Here is a 13,509-nt window from a genome sequence, read left to right on the forward strand (position 1 = left end):
ATTATCCCAGTATCCTATTTACATTCAACAGTTAAACAAAGAGTGGGCAGTGTCTGATCAAACCTGATACATTTCATTGGGGTTAAAGGAAAAACCAATGGTCAATGATGGTCTGCTACTGACATTTATATAAGAAAAAAATAAGACCAAAGAAGTGTCTCTATCATCATCTTTTTTTTCTATACAGCATCTTTATAGACCACATCTTTATAGGCTGCTCCTACAAAAAAAAATGTTTTACCTACTTGCACTTTATTCACTACAAAACCTGTGTACTGGTCAGTGATGCACTGTCAACTATTGTATTGTCCTGCACTATTTAATACACATTTGCATGCATGCACCAACCACCATACAGTATGTAGTACTGTGTAGGTCTATGTAGTGTAGTTCTCTGTTTTTTCCTGCAGCTTTGTGTTGTGTATAGCATCATGATCCTGGAACATTAAATCATTTTAATGTGTACTGTACCAGCTGTATACAGTTTCTTGACTTGATGACTTATTGTTTCCCATTCTGCCACATGCCCAGTGTTACCAGGATTTGCTCTGGATCCACCACAACTAAAATGAACATCTAACTGACATGTTCATATCAACTGTATGTAGTGTACCTAATTTGAGAGATCCAAGTATATCTTGATTTTTCTACCTTAATTAATATTTTAGTCTTTAAATACATTAAGAACTGCAATATATCATATTAGCTAAATGCATTACTTTATAATCTTATAAAGTATTTATCCTATATTCATATTTATATTATACATGAATAAAAATGTGTAGACTTGAGACTCCACTATGGTCTAGGAATTATTCTAGGAATTATGGTATATACATGCCATTTCCTCTTTATGTCAACAGGTTATCTTTTCTTCTACGAATCCTTGAAGAGCCTATTCTAAATGTAGTACAGCTGTTTTTGTTTAATTACATGCTTATCTCTACCTCCAAGCCTATGACTATAATTAGAAGAATTAGTGAACAAACAATAGTAAGCTTGACCCGCATCAATTCAATTAAATGTATTTGTTTGTGCTTTTCGTTCGCCTCACACCTCCAGGGTTGGGGGTTCGATTCCCGCCTCCACCTTGTGTGTGTGGAGTTTGCATGTTCTCCCCGTGCCTAGGGGGTTTCCTCCGGGTACTCCGGTTTCCTCCCCCGGTACAAAGACATGCATGGTAGGACGATTGGCATCTCTGGAAAATTGTCGGGAGTTTGTGTGTGTGTGTGTGTGTGTGTGTGTGTGTGTGTGTGTGTGTGTGTGTGTGTGTGTGTGTGTGTGTGTGTGTGTGTGTGCCCTGCGATGGGTTGGCACTCCGTCCAGGGTGTATCCTGCCTTGATGCCCAATGACGCCTGAGATAGGCACAGGCTCCCCGTGACCCAAGAAGTTCGGATAAGCGGTAGAAAATTAATGAATGAATGGATGAATTGTTTCAAAGCAGTGTTTCAGAAATACAAAAACATACAGTACAATAAAAATTATAAAGTTTAAAATTACATGTACATTTCACCCTAACGTTTCTCTCTCTCTCTCTCTCTCTCTCTCTCTCTCTCTCTCTCTCTCTCTCTCTCTCTCTCTCTCTGTGTGTGTGTGTGTGTGTGTGTGTGTGTGTGTGTGTGTGTGTGTGTGTGTGTGTGTGTGTGTGTGTGTGTGTGATGTCATCCAGTTGCAATACTACAGAGATAATGTTTCGTCCTAATCAACATCGGAATCTCAGCACTGCAGTGACTTGTGTTAACTGACATCTAACGCTCCATAGATGTGCAGTTGGAGGGATATTTTTGGGTGTTGGACTATTTTCAACCCAGAAGAAACATTGAGTTGAGGTTCATCCAGTGATTTTATATGTGCACAATGCATGTCGCACATCTGAGGTATATTTACCTGGGGGAAAAAAGGGCCAGGCCTGGTGCTGTATATTCACTCTGATAAAATTATTCTAGGTAAATATTAAGTGTCTAGTGGACGAAAGCAGAAAAACAGATGTATCTGAACGCAATGCTTGAGATTAATTGCAGTATTAATTTATTTAGATGTTTATAAATCAGACGACCCTTGTGCCAAACAAGTATTTAGGTCGCATTCGGTGGCCCGTTATAATTTCTGTGAGTGAGGATATGTGCCATCTGTCATTCCATTATGGGATCCTGACTGCACGATGCAGCACGCGCGCCCCTCAGCGAACTGACGTCACGGGTTTAGAATGTCGACACGGGCCCCGAAACCACGGGAAAGCGTCTCACCGGGATGAAGTCGGTGCTAAAACCGAAAAACTCCTAAACTTTACGAATGCAACACGTCGAATGCATGGCGAAGTAACGTAGGCCACTTTCCTGTTGTTTCTGCCTGAATGAGAATGTTGAGTGTAAGCAGTGTTCGGTGTGTATCATGGTGGGTTTAGGCTACAGTTAGCATGCTTTAAACTCTGTTCATTTCCCAGATGAGAGTCGACTCAGTCCGGCTGTAGACGTGGTGGAATAGAGCCAGCACTTTGAGGAGGAGGTACGGACACTGATAATAACACTAATGCAGCACTGTTTCGGTTTTATACGCTATATACACATGAAAGCCGGGATGCTGTGATGATTTTAGTCGCCGATTGAGAATTGTTTTATTCGACACACTAGCGGCGAGTGCAACATGTTTCCGAGCGTGTTTGCAGGTAATTCACCTTCTGTTTTGAAAGCATTATGCGAAAATCTCATTGTGGGCGTTAGCTAGCAGTCCGCGGAATTTATTTAGTGCCTGAACGGGTATAGATACAAACGGAGTCGGTGCGGTGTCGGTACACAGCTCGGTTCTATGGTCGTTGGTTTGGACGCAGGCCTGTATAGCGAGAGTACAGGTTAACAGAGCAATCGTGTTGTTTAAAGACCCTCAAAATACTTTATAATCCCGTTGAGACAACACGCACTGAATTAAGCTATCACCTGTTACATGTAGTCCTTTTATAAGCTGAAATGTGATCCAGAGATGTTACAAGTTTAGGCCCTGTTTGCTCCGGAACCCTCACCAATCTCACTGCAGTCAGTTTTGTACATTAGGAAGCTACCAGTATTCCAGGTTTTGTTCACCATTGTGAAGTGGATGTTATTCTTCTAGTCCAGATGGATTGACAAAAAAAAAAAAATCACACGATTTCCGATCTTATTTTGATGTAAAAGTTTGTACACAAAGTTTCACATCCAAAAGTCAAGACAATAGCTATTGTACCAATTGGGGACCAAGAGGAACTGTGCACCTGTGAGAGTTTTGTGTGTAGTTTGCTGGAGCACCCCTGGAATTCCCCTCTTGCTTGAGAATAGTTCCTTTTTCCTGCTTGGTTTGTTGTAGCAACTACAGTTTGCCAAACTGAGGCTGGTAACTGTTTATATGCATATACAAAACCTGTAGCCTCACATGGTTCGCATTTGTGATCATGTACAGTAGAATAATTACCAACTGATTGATGTTTGGATTGAAGTTAATTGCTCATATATTCCAAAAGTGGTTGATCAATGGTAGTTGTTTGCTCAGCCATAAACACTGATGGCTGAGCAAACAATTCTTGTTCAATCACTTTTTATGCACTTGTTCAAATCTTTAACATGCGTACATAATCATATTAAAACATGTTTTTTTTATGCTGATGATTTAATATATCTTTATTTTTAATAAACATATAGCTTCTTAAAAAAATAATAATACTTTTGCTGTGCCAGTGGAAGCCTGTTATGTCCAGTCCTACCTGGCTGTCTCCGAGAACTCTGAGTAGCCCTGAGAGACCTACAGCACAGATGGCACACTCTGGACCTACTTTCTACAGACCACCCAAAAAAGGTCCACCTGACCAGAGAGCTAAATATGGTGTGTATGATCAAAATGGAGCAGCAGGAGGAAATGGTGTACCCTCGAGGTACATTGCCACTGGACCCTCAGGTGAGAAAGTCTCAATCTTTTATCTTACGCCAAGATGTTCAAGCATTTTAGCTCTACAAGATAGATCAAAATGAAAATGTCTGGTATTAAATGGATTAGATCTCAGGATCGATGTCCTATATTACAAGGTCTAAACCTTAAAATAAGAAGAGAATATACTGCATCTGCCAACCTGATTGGGTCCCTGGCTAGTTCAGTGCTAATTGACCAGTCCTTATAATGTATTTTACAGAATTAATGACTTGGAAATCTATAACCAATTCTGTTTTACTAGACCCTCATCAAAATGGCTGTGTAAAGACTGTCAATTTATTTTGTAAATCTCAGTCCCTTTGCTCTTAATATGGACCTGTTAACTCTCTGTGTGACTTTGGATATCAAGGCCAGCTAAAAGACCTTTTTGCCAGTGATGTATCTAATCAATCGGATTTCCTGGCGACCATAACAATTTTAAAAAATATTCGTACATAGAAAACAGAAGAACAGACATGTTCACTGGAAATCTTCTAGAACTGACGGGCAAGTTCAAACTGACACTCCTCTTGGAAATGGTGGTGAATAAAACCTGTTTGGCTTCCACACCTTGTTGGTTTCTCTGCCAAGAGCACAATTGGGATTGTTTAGCAATCAAGAGTATAGTAATACAAACCCAGATATTAATATAGACAGAAAAATGCATAGTGTATTTATTCATATATAGGCCAGAAGAGAAGGCTTTGGTTTTGATTGTGTTTCTTGACCTACTGGTGTATGTACTACATTCATTTGACCTTTTTGCAATTGCATACATCTCTGAGGGTGACCAGATTGCTTGTTAAAGTGAATGTAGATAATGCTAATGTTACTGGTTTTAGTTTTAGTTTGCTGAAAGTTAAAACAATGATTTGGATAGAGGGAAGTTTAATAAGTGGTTAGGTGACAAAATGGATTTTATTGTCTTGTCTGAAAGAATTGTTTGCTCTTTTGTTTATAGTGTTGTGTGTATGTGTGGTTATTTAGGTGGAAGCATGCATCATCAGCTCCAAGATGGTTATTCAGGGCCATCATCCTATCCAGAGCACTATTATCCTTCAGGGCATGGACCAAAAGACGACCATCTCTTCTGGAGCGCTCATATGTCTAGCTATGATCACCACGTATGATCTCTATAATATAGTATTAAAGTCATGTTCTGAAAACACACTCTGGAAATACATTTGAAAGTTTTTATTGCTTGACACCTGAATTGTAGTAAATTGGCACATTATGAATAGATGTTGTTTTGTCAATTATTCTCATTTTCAGACACGTGGACCTGATAAACACCTCACTAATATTGATGCAGAGATAGATTCTCTCACATGCATGCTGGCTGACATGGACAGCCATCCTCAGAACACAAGCACACAGGTACGCTATCTTCTCACTCTTATCTTTCCTAACTTTGCTTTAGAAAAGAACGCTTTGCTGTATTCATTTTTTAAAATAAGCCGAACTGTCTCCAGACCATTCGTATTAGTGTTTAACAAAATAGAGATTGAAACATTTCTTAAGACGTAGATATGATTCAGCAGTGTGGTAAGTCATATTCTGTACTGCTACTCTCGAGGTAATAGAATTACATCTCAATCTTAAGAATTATTTACAGTTTTTTTGGTTGCAGTTGCATTGTATTTTGCAGAATAAATAATTAAAATGTATAAAATTATACTCAAAAATACAGCATGTTCTATTTTAGAGTGAGTGAAAGATTAACACTTTTGATCCACACAGATATACGACAATGTGCCTTACAACAAGCATCTCCACAGCGAGCGCTACAAACCGTCCAACCAGACAAGTGCTCTGTCCCAGACTAGACCGTCCATGGGTTACCCACCTCATCCCTCAAGCCAGCACCATCCTTCTCCACCTTATGCATCCACTCCAAAGCCTGAATATGCTTATCCGTCTCCATCATCCTCCACCCACAAACCTTACCCCCAGCCAGTGCCAGCCTCCTACACCACTGCTTCCACACCGAGTGGGCCTCGCTTTACCGTGCAGGTCAAAACTGCCCAGCCTGTCACTTATTCTCAAAGTGGGAGACAGGCAGAGCAGGCCTACACCCCACCGCCTCCTCGACAACACGCTACATGCCCCACCCCACAGGATCGTCCACATTATTCAGAGGTCCCAGGGCAGGCACAAGGCTGGTACCCACCACCGCCTCCTCCAGCCCAGCAGGCCTATGGTGACCCAGCAGCATATAAGGCAGGCTCCAGTGGTGTTCAGCTGCCAAGCAGAGGACAGGGATCATCAGGAAAGAAGGGACAAGAGCAAAGCTATCAGGTTAGTAAGGTGAGAATTTTAGTAAATGTGAAAGACTTTACAAGAGTTCTTAAATCTTTTAAGACCCATAAACTCAACTTTACACTTGTATGTACTCGTTATTCTAGATTATGTTCCCACCCTTCAATTAGTGAGGTCAGAAACTGATGTTGGGTGAAGAGGTCTGGGGTTCATTTAGCAGAGCAGTTCATTCCAGAACTTTTCAGTCAGGTTAAAGTCGGTGCTCTGTGCAGGTCACTCAGTTTCTTCCACTTGAGTCCAGTGAAGGGAAATTGTAAAGCTATAGCCTACAAAAACACTTGGTGTGCTTCAAACTTTGTGGCAACAGTTTAGGAAAAAAACACATATAGGTGGGATGGTCAGGTGCCCACAAACCTTTGCCTATGTAGTATGTATGCAGACATTTTGCAATACTTTATATTCCTTGCACACAGTAAGCATTTAAGATTCTGGTATTCAAATGATGAACTAATGTACTATATTCCACTTTTGTATATAAAAATATCAAATCTAGTCTTCCGTGCCACATAATCCAATCACTGAGGAATCAGAGGAATACATCTAGAGAAAGTTCTACATTAATTCCTACTACAATTTAATAAATAGATAGATAAATTGAAGAACATTTTTGATGATACTTAAGCACATGATTACTGATTTTTGTGAATAAGATCCCAAATGAATTTTTCTTACATGTGAAAACTCAGCTGTCCATGTCCTACTACCAGGGAACTGCGCCAAGGCCAGAAGAGGAGTTGGATCGTCTGACTAAGAAGTTGGTGTATGACATGAATCATCCTCCCACAGAGGAATACTTTGGTATGATGGTTCATTCATGTCCTTATGAACAATGTCATGCGTTCATTTGATAAATCTAGTTTGATCAAGTGTGAACAAGATGGTTTTTATGCCATTCTTCTGCATTGTATCTCTCTCAGGCCGATGTGCCAGGTGTGGAGACAACGTGCTTGGTGATGGGAGTGGCTGTATTGCTATGGAGCAAGTGTTCCATGTGGAGTGTTTCACATGTATCACTTGTCACGCCCAACTCAGAGGCAAGCCTTTCTATGCACTGGACAAAAAGAGCTACTGTGAGAGCTGTTACATTGTGAGTTGTACCTTTTTAATCCGCACCTTTATTTGCCTTTTTTGTTAAAATTTTCCTTTTCACATATTACACCAACAATTCTTGTTCTGTTATGTCTTCACATTTTATTTTGTGTTCTTGTACACCTCCCCTCCACCACTGCTCCTTCCATTATTCTCCTAGACAAATTAATGCCTTCTTTGGTAGAGGAACTGGTGTTTATTCCATCTGCAACCCTTTGTCATAGTGTTTCAACCTTAATAACTGTACTTTTATTTTCAATCGCTTATTGCATTGGAATTTTCCCCATTGCCTGTTGTCTCATTGGCAACTGTCTCAATTTTTCTCTTGCTTCTCCGGTTTTTCTCCGGTTTGCAGAGCACATTGGAGCGCTGCTCGAAGTGTTCAAAACCGATCCTAGACCGGATCTTGCGAGCAATGGGGAAGGCGTATCACCCACGCTGCTTCACCTGCGTAGTCTGCGGCTGCTGCCTCGATGGCGTCCCCTTTACTGTGGACGCCACTTCACAGATTCACTGCATTGAAGACTTCCACAGGTAACCACAGATTTTAGAAATATTCTACATACAATACTTGATTCAGTCTTGAAAATGTGCTGGGGTTGCTGTGAAACTTATTCTACATGTTGGGTCAGTTGTGTTTCTGTGGCATCATCTGTTCGTTTAACCTTTCATTTTAAACATCTTGTATAAGACAGAATCAGCCATAATCTCGATATAATTGAAAATTGTTATATCTAGGTTTGTCTGAGTTGTAGTGGACTTTTTTTTCCCAACACTTCGTGTATTAATTGTGTAAACAGGAAGTTTGCCCCAAGATGCTCTGTGTGTGGGGAACCCATAATGCCTGAGCCGGGTCAGGAGGAGACGGTGAGAATTGTGGCTCTGGATCGCAGTTTCCATGTCAACTGCTACATTTGTGAGGTAAAAACATTGTCTTGAAGTTAATGTGTTCACTTGCTTTCTAACTTGAGCAAATGAAGCGATTAAATAATTATGAGAAGGTGGTCAGTGGTTGAGTCTTTGACTGTGTTGCAGGAGTGTGGATTGCTGCTCTCTTCTGAAGGAGAGGGTCGAGGGTGCTACCCTCTGGACGGTCACATTTTGTGCAAGAGCTGCAGTGCCAGAAGAATCCAGGATCTCTCTGCCAAAATCTCCACTGACTGCTAACAACAACCTTTTGTTCTCTTTCTTTGCTTTTGGCTTTATGTTTTTTATTTTGGACCTTTTAAGGGATATTCAGAAAAACGCTCCAAGTGGGGCTAAACAATTTAGCCCCTTATTTTTGTTCCCCCCATTATATTAGCAGACAATTAGACAAAGATATAAATTCACATACACTATAGCTGATTGTACATACTCAGGGTTTTTAGTAAAACAGAGCCGTGAAATATGAATGAAGTCTTTTGCATAGGCCACTTTAAGAGGTCAAGAAATATTCTTCACTTTAATGAACAAAATGTTGCGTTTTCCTGCAGTGATGATTATTGTGAGTAGCCTCTGTGTGCATGTGTACAAGTTTGCTGGTTTCTCTAAACATGTGAAAGGGCATGATCAGGGTTTTTTCCCCCTTTATTTTATAGTTGTGGCACTGAGATTCTGTACTGTAGGCAACAGAATTGTATTTGACTATGCTAACTAATCAAAATTAAAATAACCCACAAAAATCATAAGGGTAATGAGTAGAAATTCACTACAATTCACTTATTCACGTCCGCTAGTCTCTAGATCTCTTTTTGTTGATCCCCTTTCCTACAAACAGGAAGATGCTTAACATAGCATCTGCTCCTATACATTTAAAATTAATTCCATTCCTTCTGCTGGTCTTTGTAGGAAATGTTGGACATCACTGAAGTAGATCAATTAACATGAGAACTGTTTACTGTTATTGAAGAACATCAACATGCTGGTTTGTTCCTGAGAATGAAGACCAATGTGTGTTTAATGTAGATCTATACCACAATAGGCTCTTTGTCGAGAGACTTTTTTCTACCCCTCTCCCTACCCCTCTCCTCCTCCTCTCTAACCACATCAGTTTAGCACGATGTCACAGTGTTTAAGCCTGAATAAATGAAGGATCTGTAATGAGATACTTTTTGTAAGATTCAGATGTTGAGCTTTATGAAAGGATAACCTTACTGTATGCAGTATCCCATGCAGTGTGATGTGAATATGAATTTGGTACCTTAGTAGTAAAGTTGCTGTAAAAGGATTAAGAGATTTTTAGGTGAAGTGTGTAGTGAGACGAAAGATATAAAAGGAAACAAATGAGATGTCTGTAGCTTAGTGCCTCTTTAAAAACGTTGCCACATGCAGCCCTTGGGAAAGATGGTGTTATCATTCTAGATCAAAATCATTTTGGATTTAAAGAAAACTTATTTCTAATGGGTGTGTTCTTTTTTTTTAGAAGCACCTAAATCAACAAAGAGCACCTTGCTACTTTCAGGTAAATGAGCTTTAGGCCTTTTTTTTGGTCTACTTTGGATGCTGTGGGGTTTTTTTTCTCTTTTTTCTTTTTAATTTTGTTATTGACAAGCTTTTATCTTTTGCCAACAGTTGTTCATAAAATGCCCGCATTATTGTTTGTCATTTTGCCCTTTCTACTGGTTAAAATAAATTGATGGACTTTTGTTTTCTTGCAGTGAAACTGTGTAATGATTTGAATATCTTGAATATTGAATATAGACACTTACTATTTCTGGTCATGAACTTGCAATATAATTAATGTGGTTAGTCACCTTCTAACAAATATAAGCACAAAATCAGTTGATCTTTATTTATTGGATTTCAAATTGCAAAATTGTGGTATCCTCAACTGAATTCCATTTGTAAAATTTTAAATCTGTTTTAAGCCATACAAGATATTCAATATTTGTAATGGGTTTTTTCCTCATTTCTCTCTAAGTATTCTTGTACCTTTAACTTTGTGGTTCCGCTTATCCAGTAAGGTGCCCATGTGAAGTGAACATTCTCATCCCTCTAAATATGTTACTCATTTTTCCTGCTGCACAATATAACAATATCAGTGCCATTTAAATTTTACAATTTTAAATGTTTTATCAATACCTACTGTTCCTAATGTACAAGTGCTCTTCATATCAGTAGAATATCATGCAATAGTTTGTGACTCATTTATGATTAAAAAACATCAGTTCATCAGCCATCCATCAGTACATTAAATGATATTTTGTATAGAAACCGTGGGTGTAATTATCAATTAGTTGTTAGTAAATGCTAGTTTTGAATTTTGCAGATATATAAAACTGTTTCATTCACTTGTGTCAGAGTCTGAATAGAACTAATATTTGTTCATTAATTATTTGCTATCCATATTTAGGATTATAGTGTTGTTTTACATCATAACTTAAGCTGATCTGTTCACTGCAACATAACTCTAATTACATAGAGCCACTCTATAGCCACTATTTGGCTATCAGTATTTTAATATTTTGAATAAAAAAATCAAACATATAACTACACAATCCCTTCATAGCTGGGTACTCCATTTCCAGCTCTACAGAAATTGGATTTTGCCAAATGTGAAGGTTGAATTAACAACATAAGCTAAAGCATATACATACTTCTTCATACTTCAAAATAAAATCACCAACGCAGCCATTTCATACAATGGTGTGCCTAACAGGAGGTGAACGTCTTCCAGAAGAAGTTCCTGCAGCCGGCTTTCCGTCCACGCTGGGTTAAGGGAAGATGGCGTAGGATGCGTTTCAGCTCCACATCATCATCATAAACGCTGTCATTCTCATCTGGGATCTCCAGCTCAGAAAGGAGCTTCAGCAGAAGTATGTGTGAAAGATCCTAGATATCGGATAACAAATTTTCAGGAAGAGTGCAAGTAAACAAATAGCAAAACTAGTAGAACATACTAGAAATTTGAGGAAAATAGAGTTATTTGTAGAAATTGTTTACTCATTAATATTTGCACAGGACACAAAATGGTTCTAGATACTGTATATATTAAAAAAAATTGCATTACAAATAAAGATACAATTGCATGCCTCCTAAAATAAATGAAAGTTAGTGAAATTCTGGTTTCAAGAAAACTACAATTTCTAATTACCTCCTTGTCGTCTGCATCATTTTGGAGATGATGAGCCAGTAAGTCAGTTCTGGGAGCTGTTCTGACCCTGCTCACTAATGCAAGAAGGGACACCGCTAACACTACTACCTGCATTTGAGAACACATCCTAGTGTTCATCCCAGGAAACCAGGCCGATTATCTCACCTTGTCCACTGAGAGCTGATCACAGTCCAACAGCAGTTTGATGTGGGTTATATACATGTCAGAGTGAAGTGGGTGTCTTGTTATTGGTCTAGAGACCGAAAGGCGTAAAAGGATTGCGGTTATGCTGATGTAGACTTGTGTATATTATGGGGGTTGTAGGTTCTGTGTTTGTTTGTGGGAGGGGTTAGTGTAAGTGTGTGTGGTTGTCTGCCGGGATAAAAGTCAGGGCGTATGAGAGAGATCTCAGTAGGGAAAAACTGTGATAAGGTCACCGGGAGGTGTTACCTTTCTGAGGTCTCATCATAAAAGCCAAAGAACAGCTTTCAAAAACATCTACATTGGGCTAGTTTCTGAAGTGATCTTATAATGTTCCTGATAAAGAGAAATATACTGAACCCCCTTCAAAAACCTTGTGATAGTGGCTGCCAAGTAAACAAGTCCACTGACGTAAAATTCTATTAAAGCCAGAAGTGTCATTTGTGATTAAGTGCAAAGCACATTCACGTGTCTTGGTCTCTGCATGAGGTCCTTTTTACAAAGACTTACTAATGACTAGAAGTGACTCAAATGTTAATTGGTCTGCATGCCCACTCCTCTCTCAATAAAAGGCATCCTGTGCTTATACAAGACACACACATGCTGACCTATCACGACCTGGTATTTAACGAAGCCCATAATGTTCACTGCAAAAAAATTACATCTTAGCAAGTAAAAATATATTTAATATAATCAAATGTTTCAGGTATTTTCTATTACTGTATAAGATAACTGTAAACATGATTGTTATAACTATGTTTAAATATTTTACTCATATCAAGCTTGAAATACAGGAGCCTGATTTTACTGGTAAATATTAACTTTGAAATGAATAACAGCATCTAAAACAGACTGGTATCACTGCATTTTATTCACAATATGTTTATCATAACTTTATATATAAACACCAATTAGTCATAACATTAATATAGTCATAACATTAAGACAGATTATCTCAGTACACTGTCATATTCGTGGAATATGTTAGGCAGCAAAATGAACAGTCAGTTCTTAAAGTTGATGTGTTGGAAGCAGGAAAAGTGTGTGTGTGTGTGTGTGTGTGTGTGTGTGTGTGTGTGTGTGTGTGTGTGTGTGTGTGTGTGTGTGTGGTGGACAAAATGTTTTACTGAAAAACCTTGAGTCCTACATTCATGTGAATCTTACTTTAACACATATCTAAGCATTGCTGGATTGCTGCTGCAGATAGACCCCCTTCATGACATCGGAATTCCCAAATGGTAGTCATCTTTTTTAGCAGTATAATTCTCCCTGCCAACCTTTAAAAATTGCCCAGCACTGGTTTGAGGAACATGACAGTTCAAGGTGTAAACTTGGCTCCAGATCTCCATCTGATTGAGCACCTGTGGGATGTCAAGTCAAAAAGCTTTTTATGTGCTAGACAAGCAAATCCATGGAGGCCTCACCTAAAAACATACAGGAGTTAAATGATCTGCTGCTAATGTATTGGTATCAGATACCAGGCTGTAACTGTCTTGATTAACACAAAGGCCTCTCCTGATGTTCACCACTATTCACAAACAACGCCAGGTCAAACCATAGACAATATACTGGGCTACCTGACTGTTCCCTTCTGCTCACACTGGATACAGTGTTGGCTTTGATTAGTTAACCTTGCTGTTGGATCTAAACATGATTAATTTCAAATAAAAAAATATAAAAGTACCCTTGGTATAATATTAATTAGCAGAATGGTTTAAATGTTGTCAAAGAATCCTGGGCTTTCATACCAGCTCAGCAGCCCCAACCAAGTATTAAGTACATATACAGTAAATAAACATACTTTCCAGAAGGCCAAAAATTAACTAAAAATGTTTTTTATTGTTATTACGAAGTATTCTAATTTTTTGAGATGGTGAATTGGTGGGTTTTT

At 38.8% G+C, this 13,509-nt stretch overlaps 2 protein-coding genes across 9 annotated transcripts; one reads left to right on the forward strand and one right to left on the reverse strand.

Annotated features, from left to right (window-relative positions):
• Nucleotides 1-2,135: 2,135 nt before the first annotated feature.
• trip6 (thyroid hormone receptor interactor 6) lies at nucleotides 2,136-9,973 on the forward strand. Of its 8 annotated transcripts, none has more exons than XM_027165012.2 (11): nucleotides 2,136-2,369; nucleotides 2,445-2,506; nucleotides 3,706-3,922; nucleotides 4,922-5,058; nucleotides 5,207-5,311; nucleotides 5,675-6,241; nucleotides 6,940-7,051; nucleotides 7,171-7,340; nucleotides 7,698-7,876; nucleotides 8,143-8,263; nucleotides 8,378-9,973. In XM_027165012.2, exons 3-11 carry the CDS (start codon nucleotides 3,718-3,720, stop codon nucleotides 8,507-8,509), a joined length of 1,728 nt encoding a protein of 575 aa, XP_027020813.1. In that variant the 5' UTR covers nucleotides 2,136-2,369; nucleotides 2,445-2,506; nucleotides 3,706-3,717; the 3' UTR covers nucleotides 8,510-9,973. The 8 variants fall into 8 exon arrangements, with proteins under 8 accessions (XP_027020813.1, XP_027020810.1, XP_027020817.1 ...); XM_027165009.2 differs by having other exon boundaries at nucleotides 2,136-2,324; XM_027165016.2 differs by having other exon boundaries at nucleotides 2,136-2,324; nucleotides 6,961-7,051.
• Nucleotides 9,974-10,256: 283 nt separating this feature from the next.
• sst5 (somatostatin 5) lies at nucleotides 10,257-11,555 on the reverse strand. Its single transcript, XM_027165053.2, has 2 exons — nucleotides 11,418-11,555; nucleotides 10,257-11,155 (listed from the first exon to the last, which is right to left on the reverse strand). Exons 1-2 carry the CDS (start codon nucleotides 11,553-11,555, stop codon nucleotides 10,976-10,978), a joined length of 318 nt encoding a protein of 105 aa, XP_027020854.1. The 3' UTR covers nucleotides 10,257-10,975.
• Nucleotides 11,556-13,509: the final 1,954 nt, after the last annotated feature.

The sequence above is a fragment of the Tachysurus fulvidraco genome, chromosome 1 (genome assembly GCF_022655615.1).
Source record: "Tachysurus fulvidraco isolate hzauxx_2018 chromosome 1, HZAU_PFXX_2.0, whole genome shotgun sequence".
NCBI lineage: Eukaryota > Metazoa > Chordata > Actinopteri > Siluriformes > Bagridae > Tachysurus > Tachysurus fulvidraco.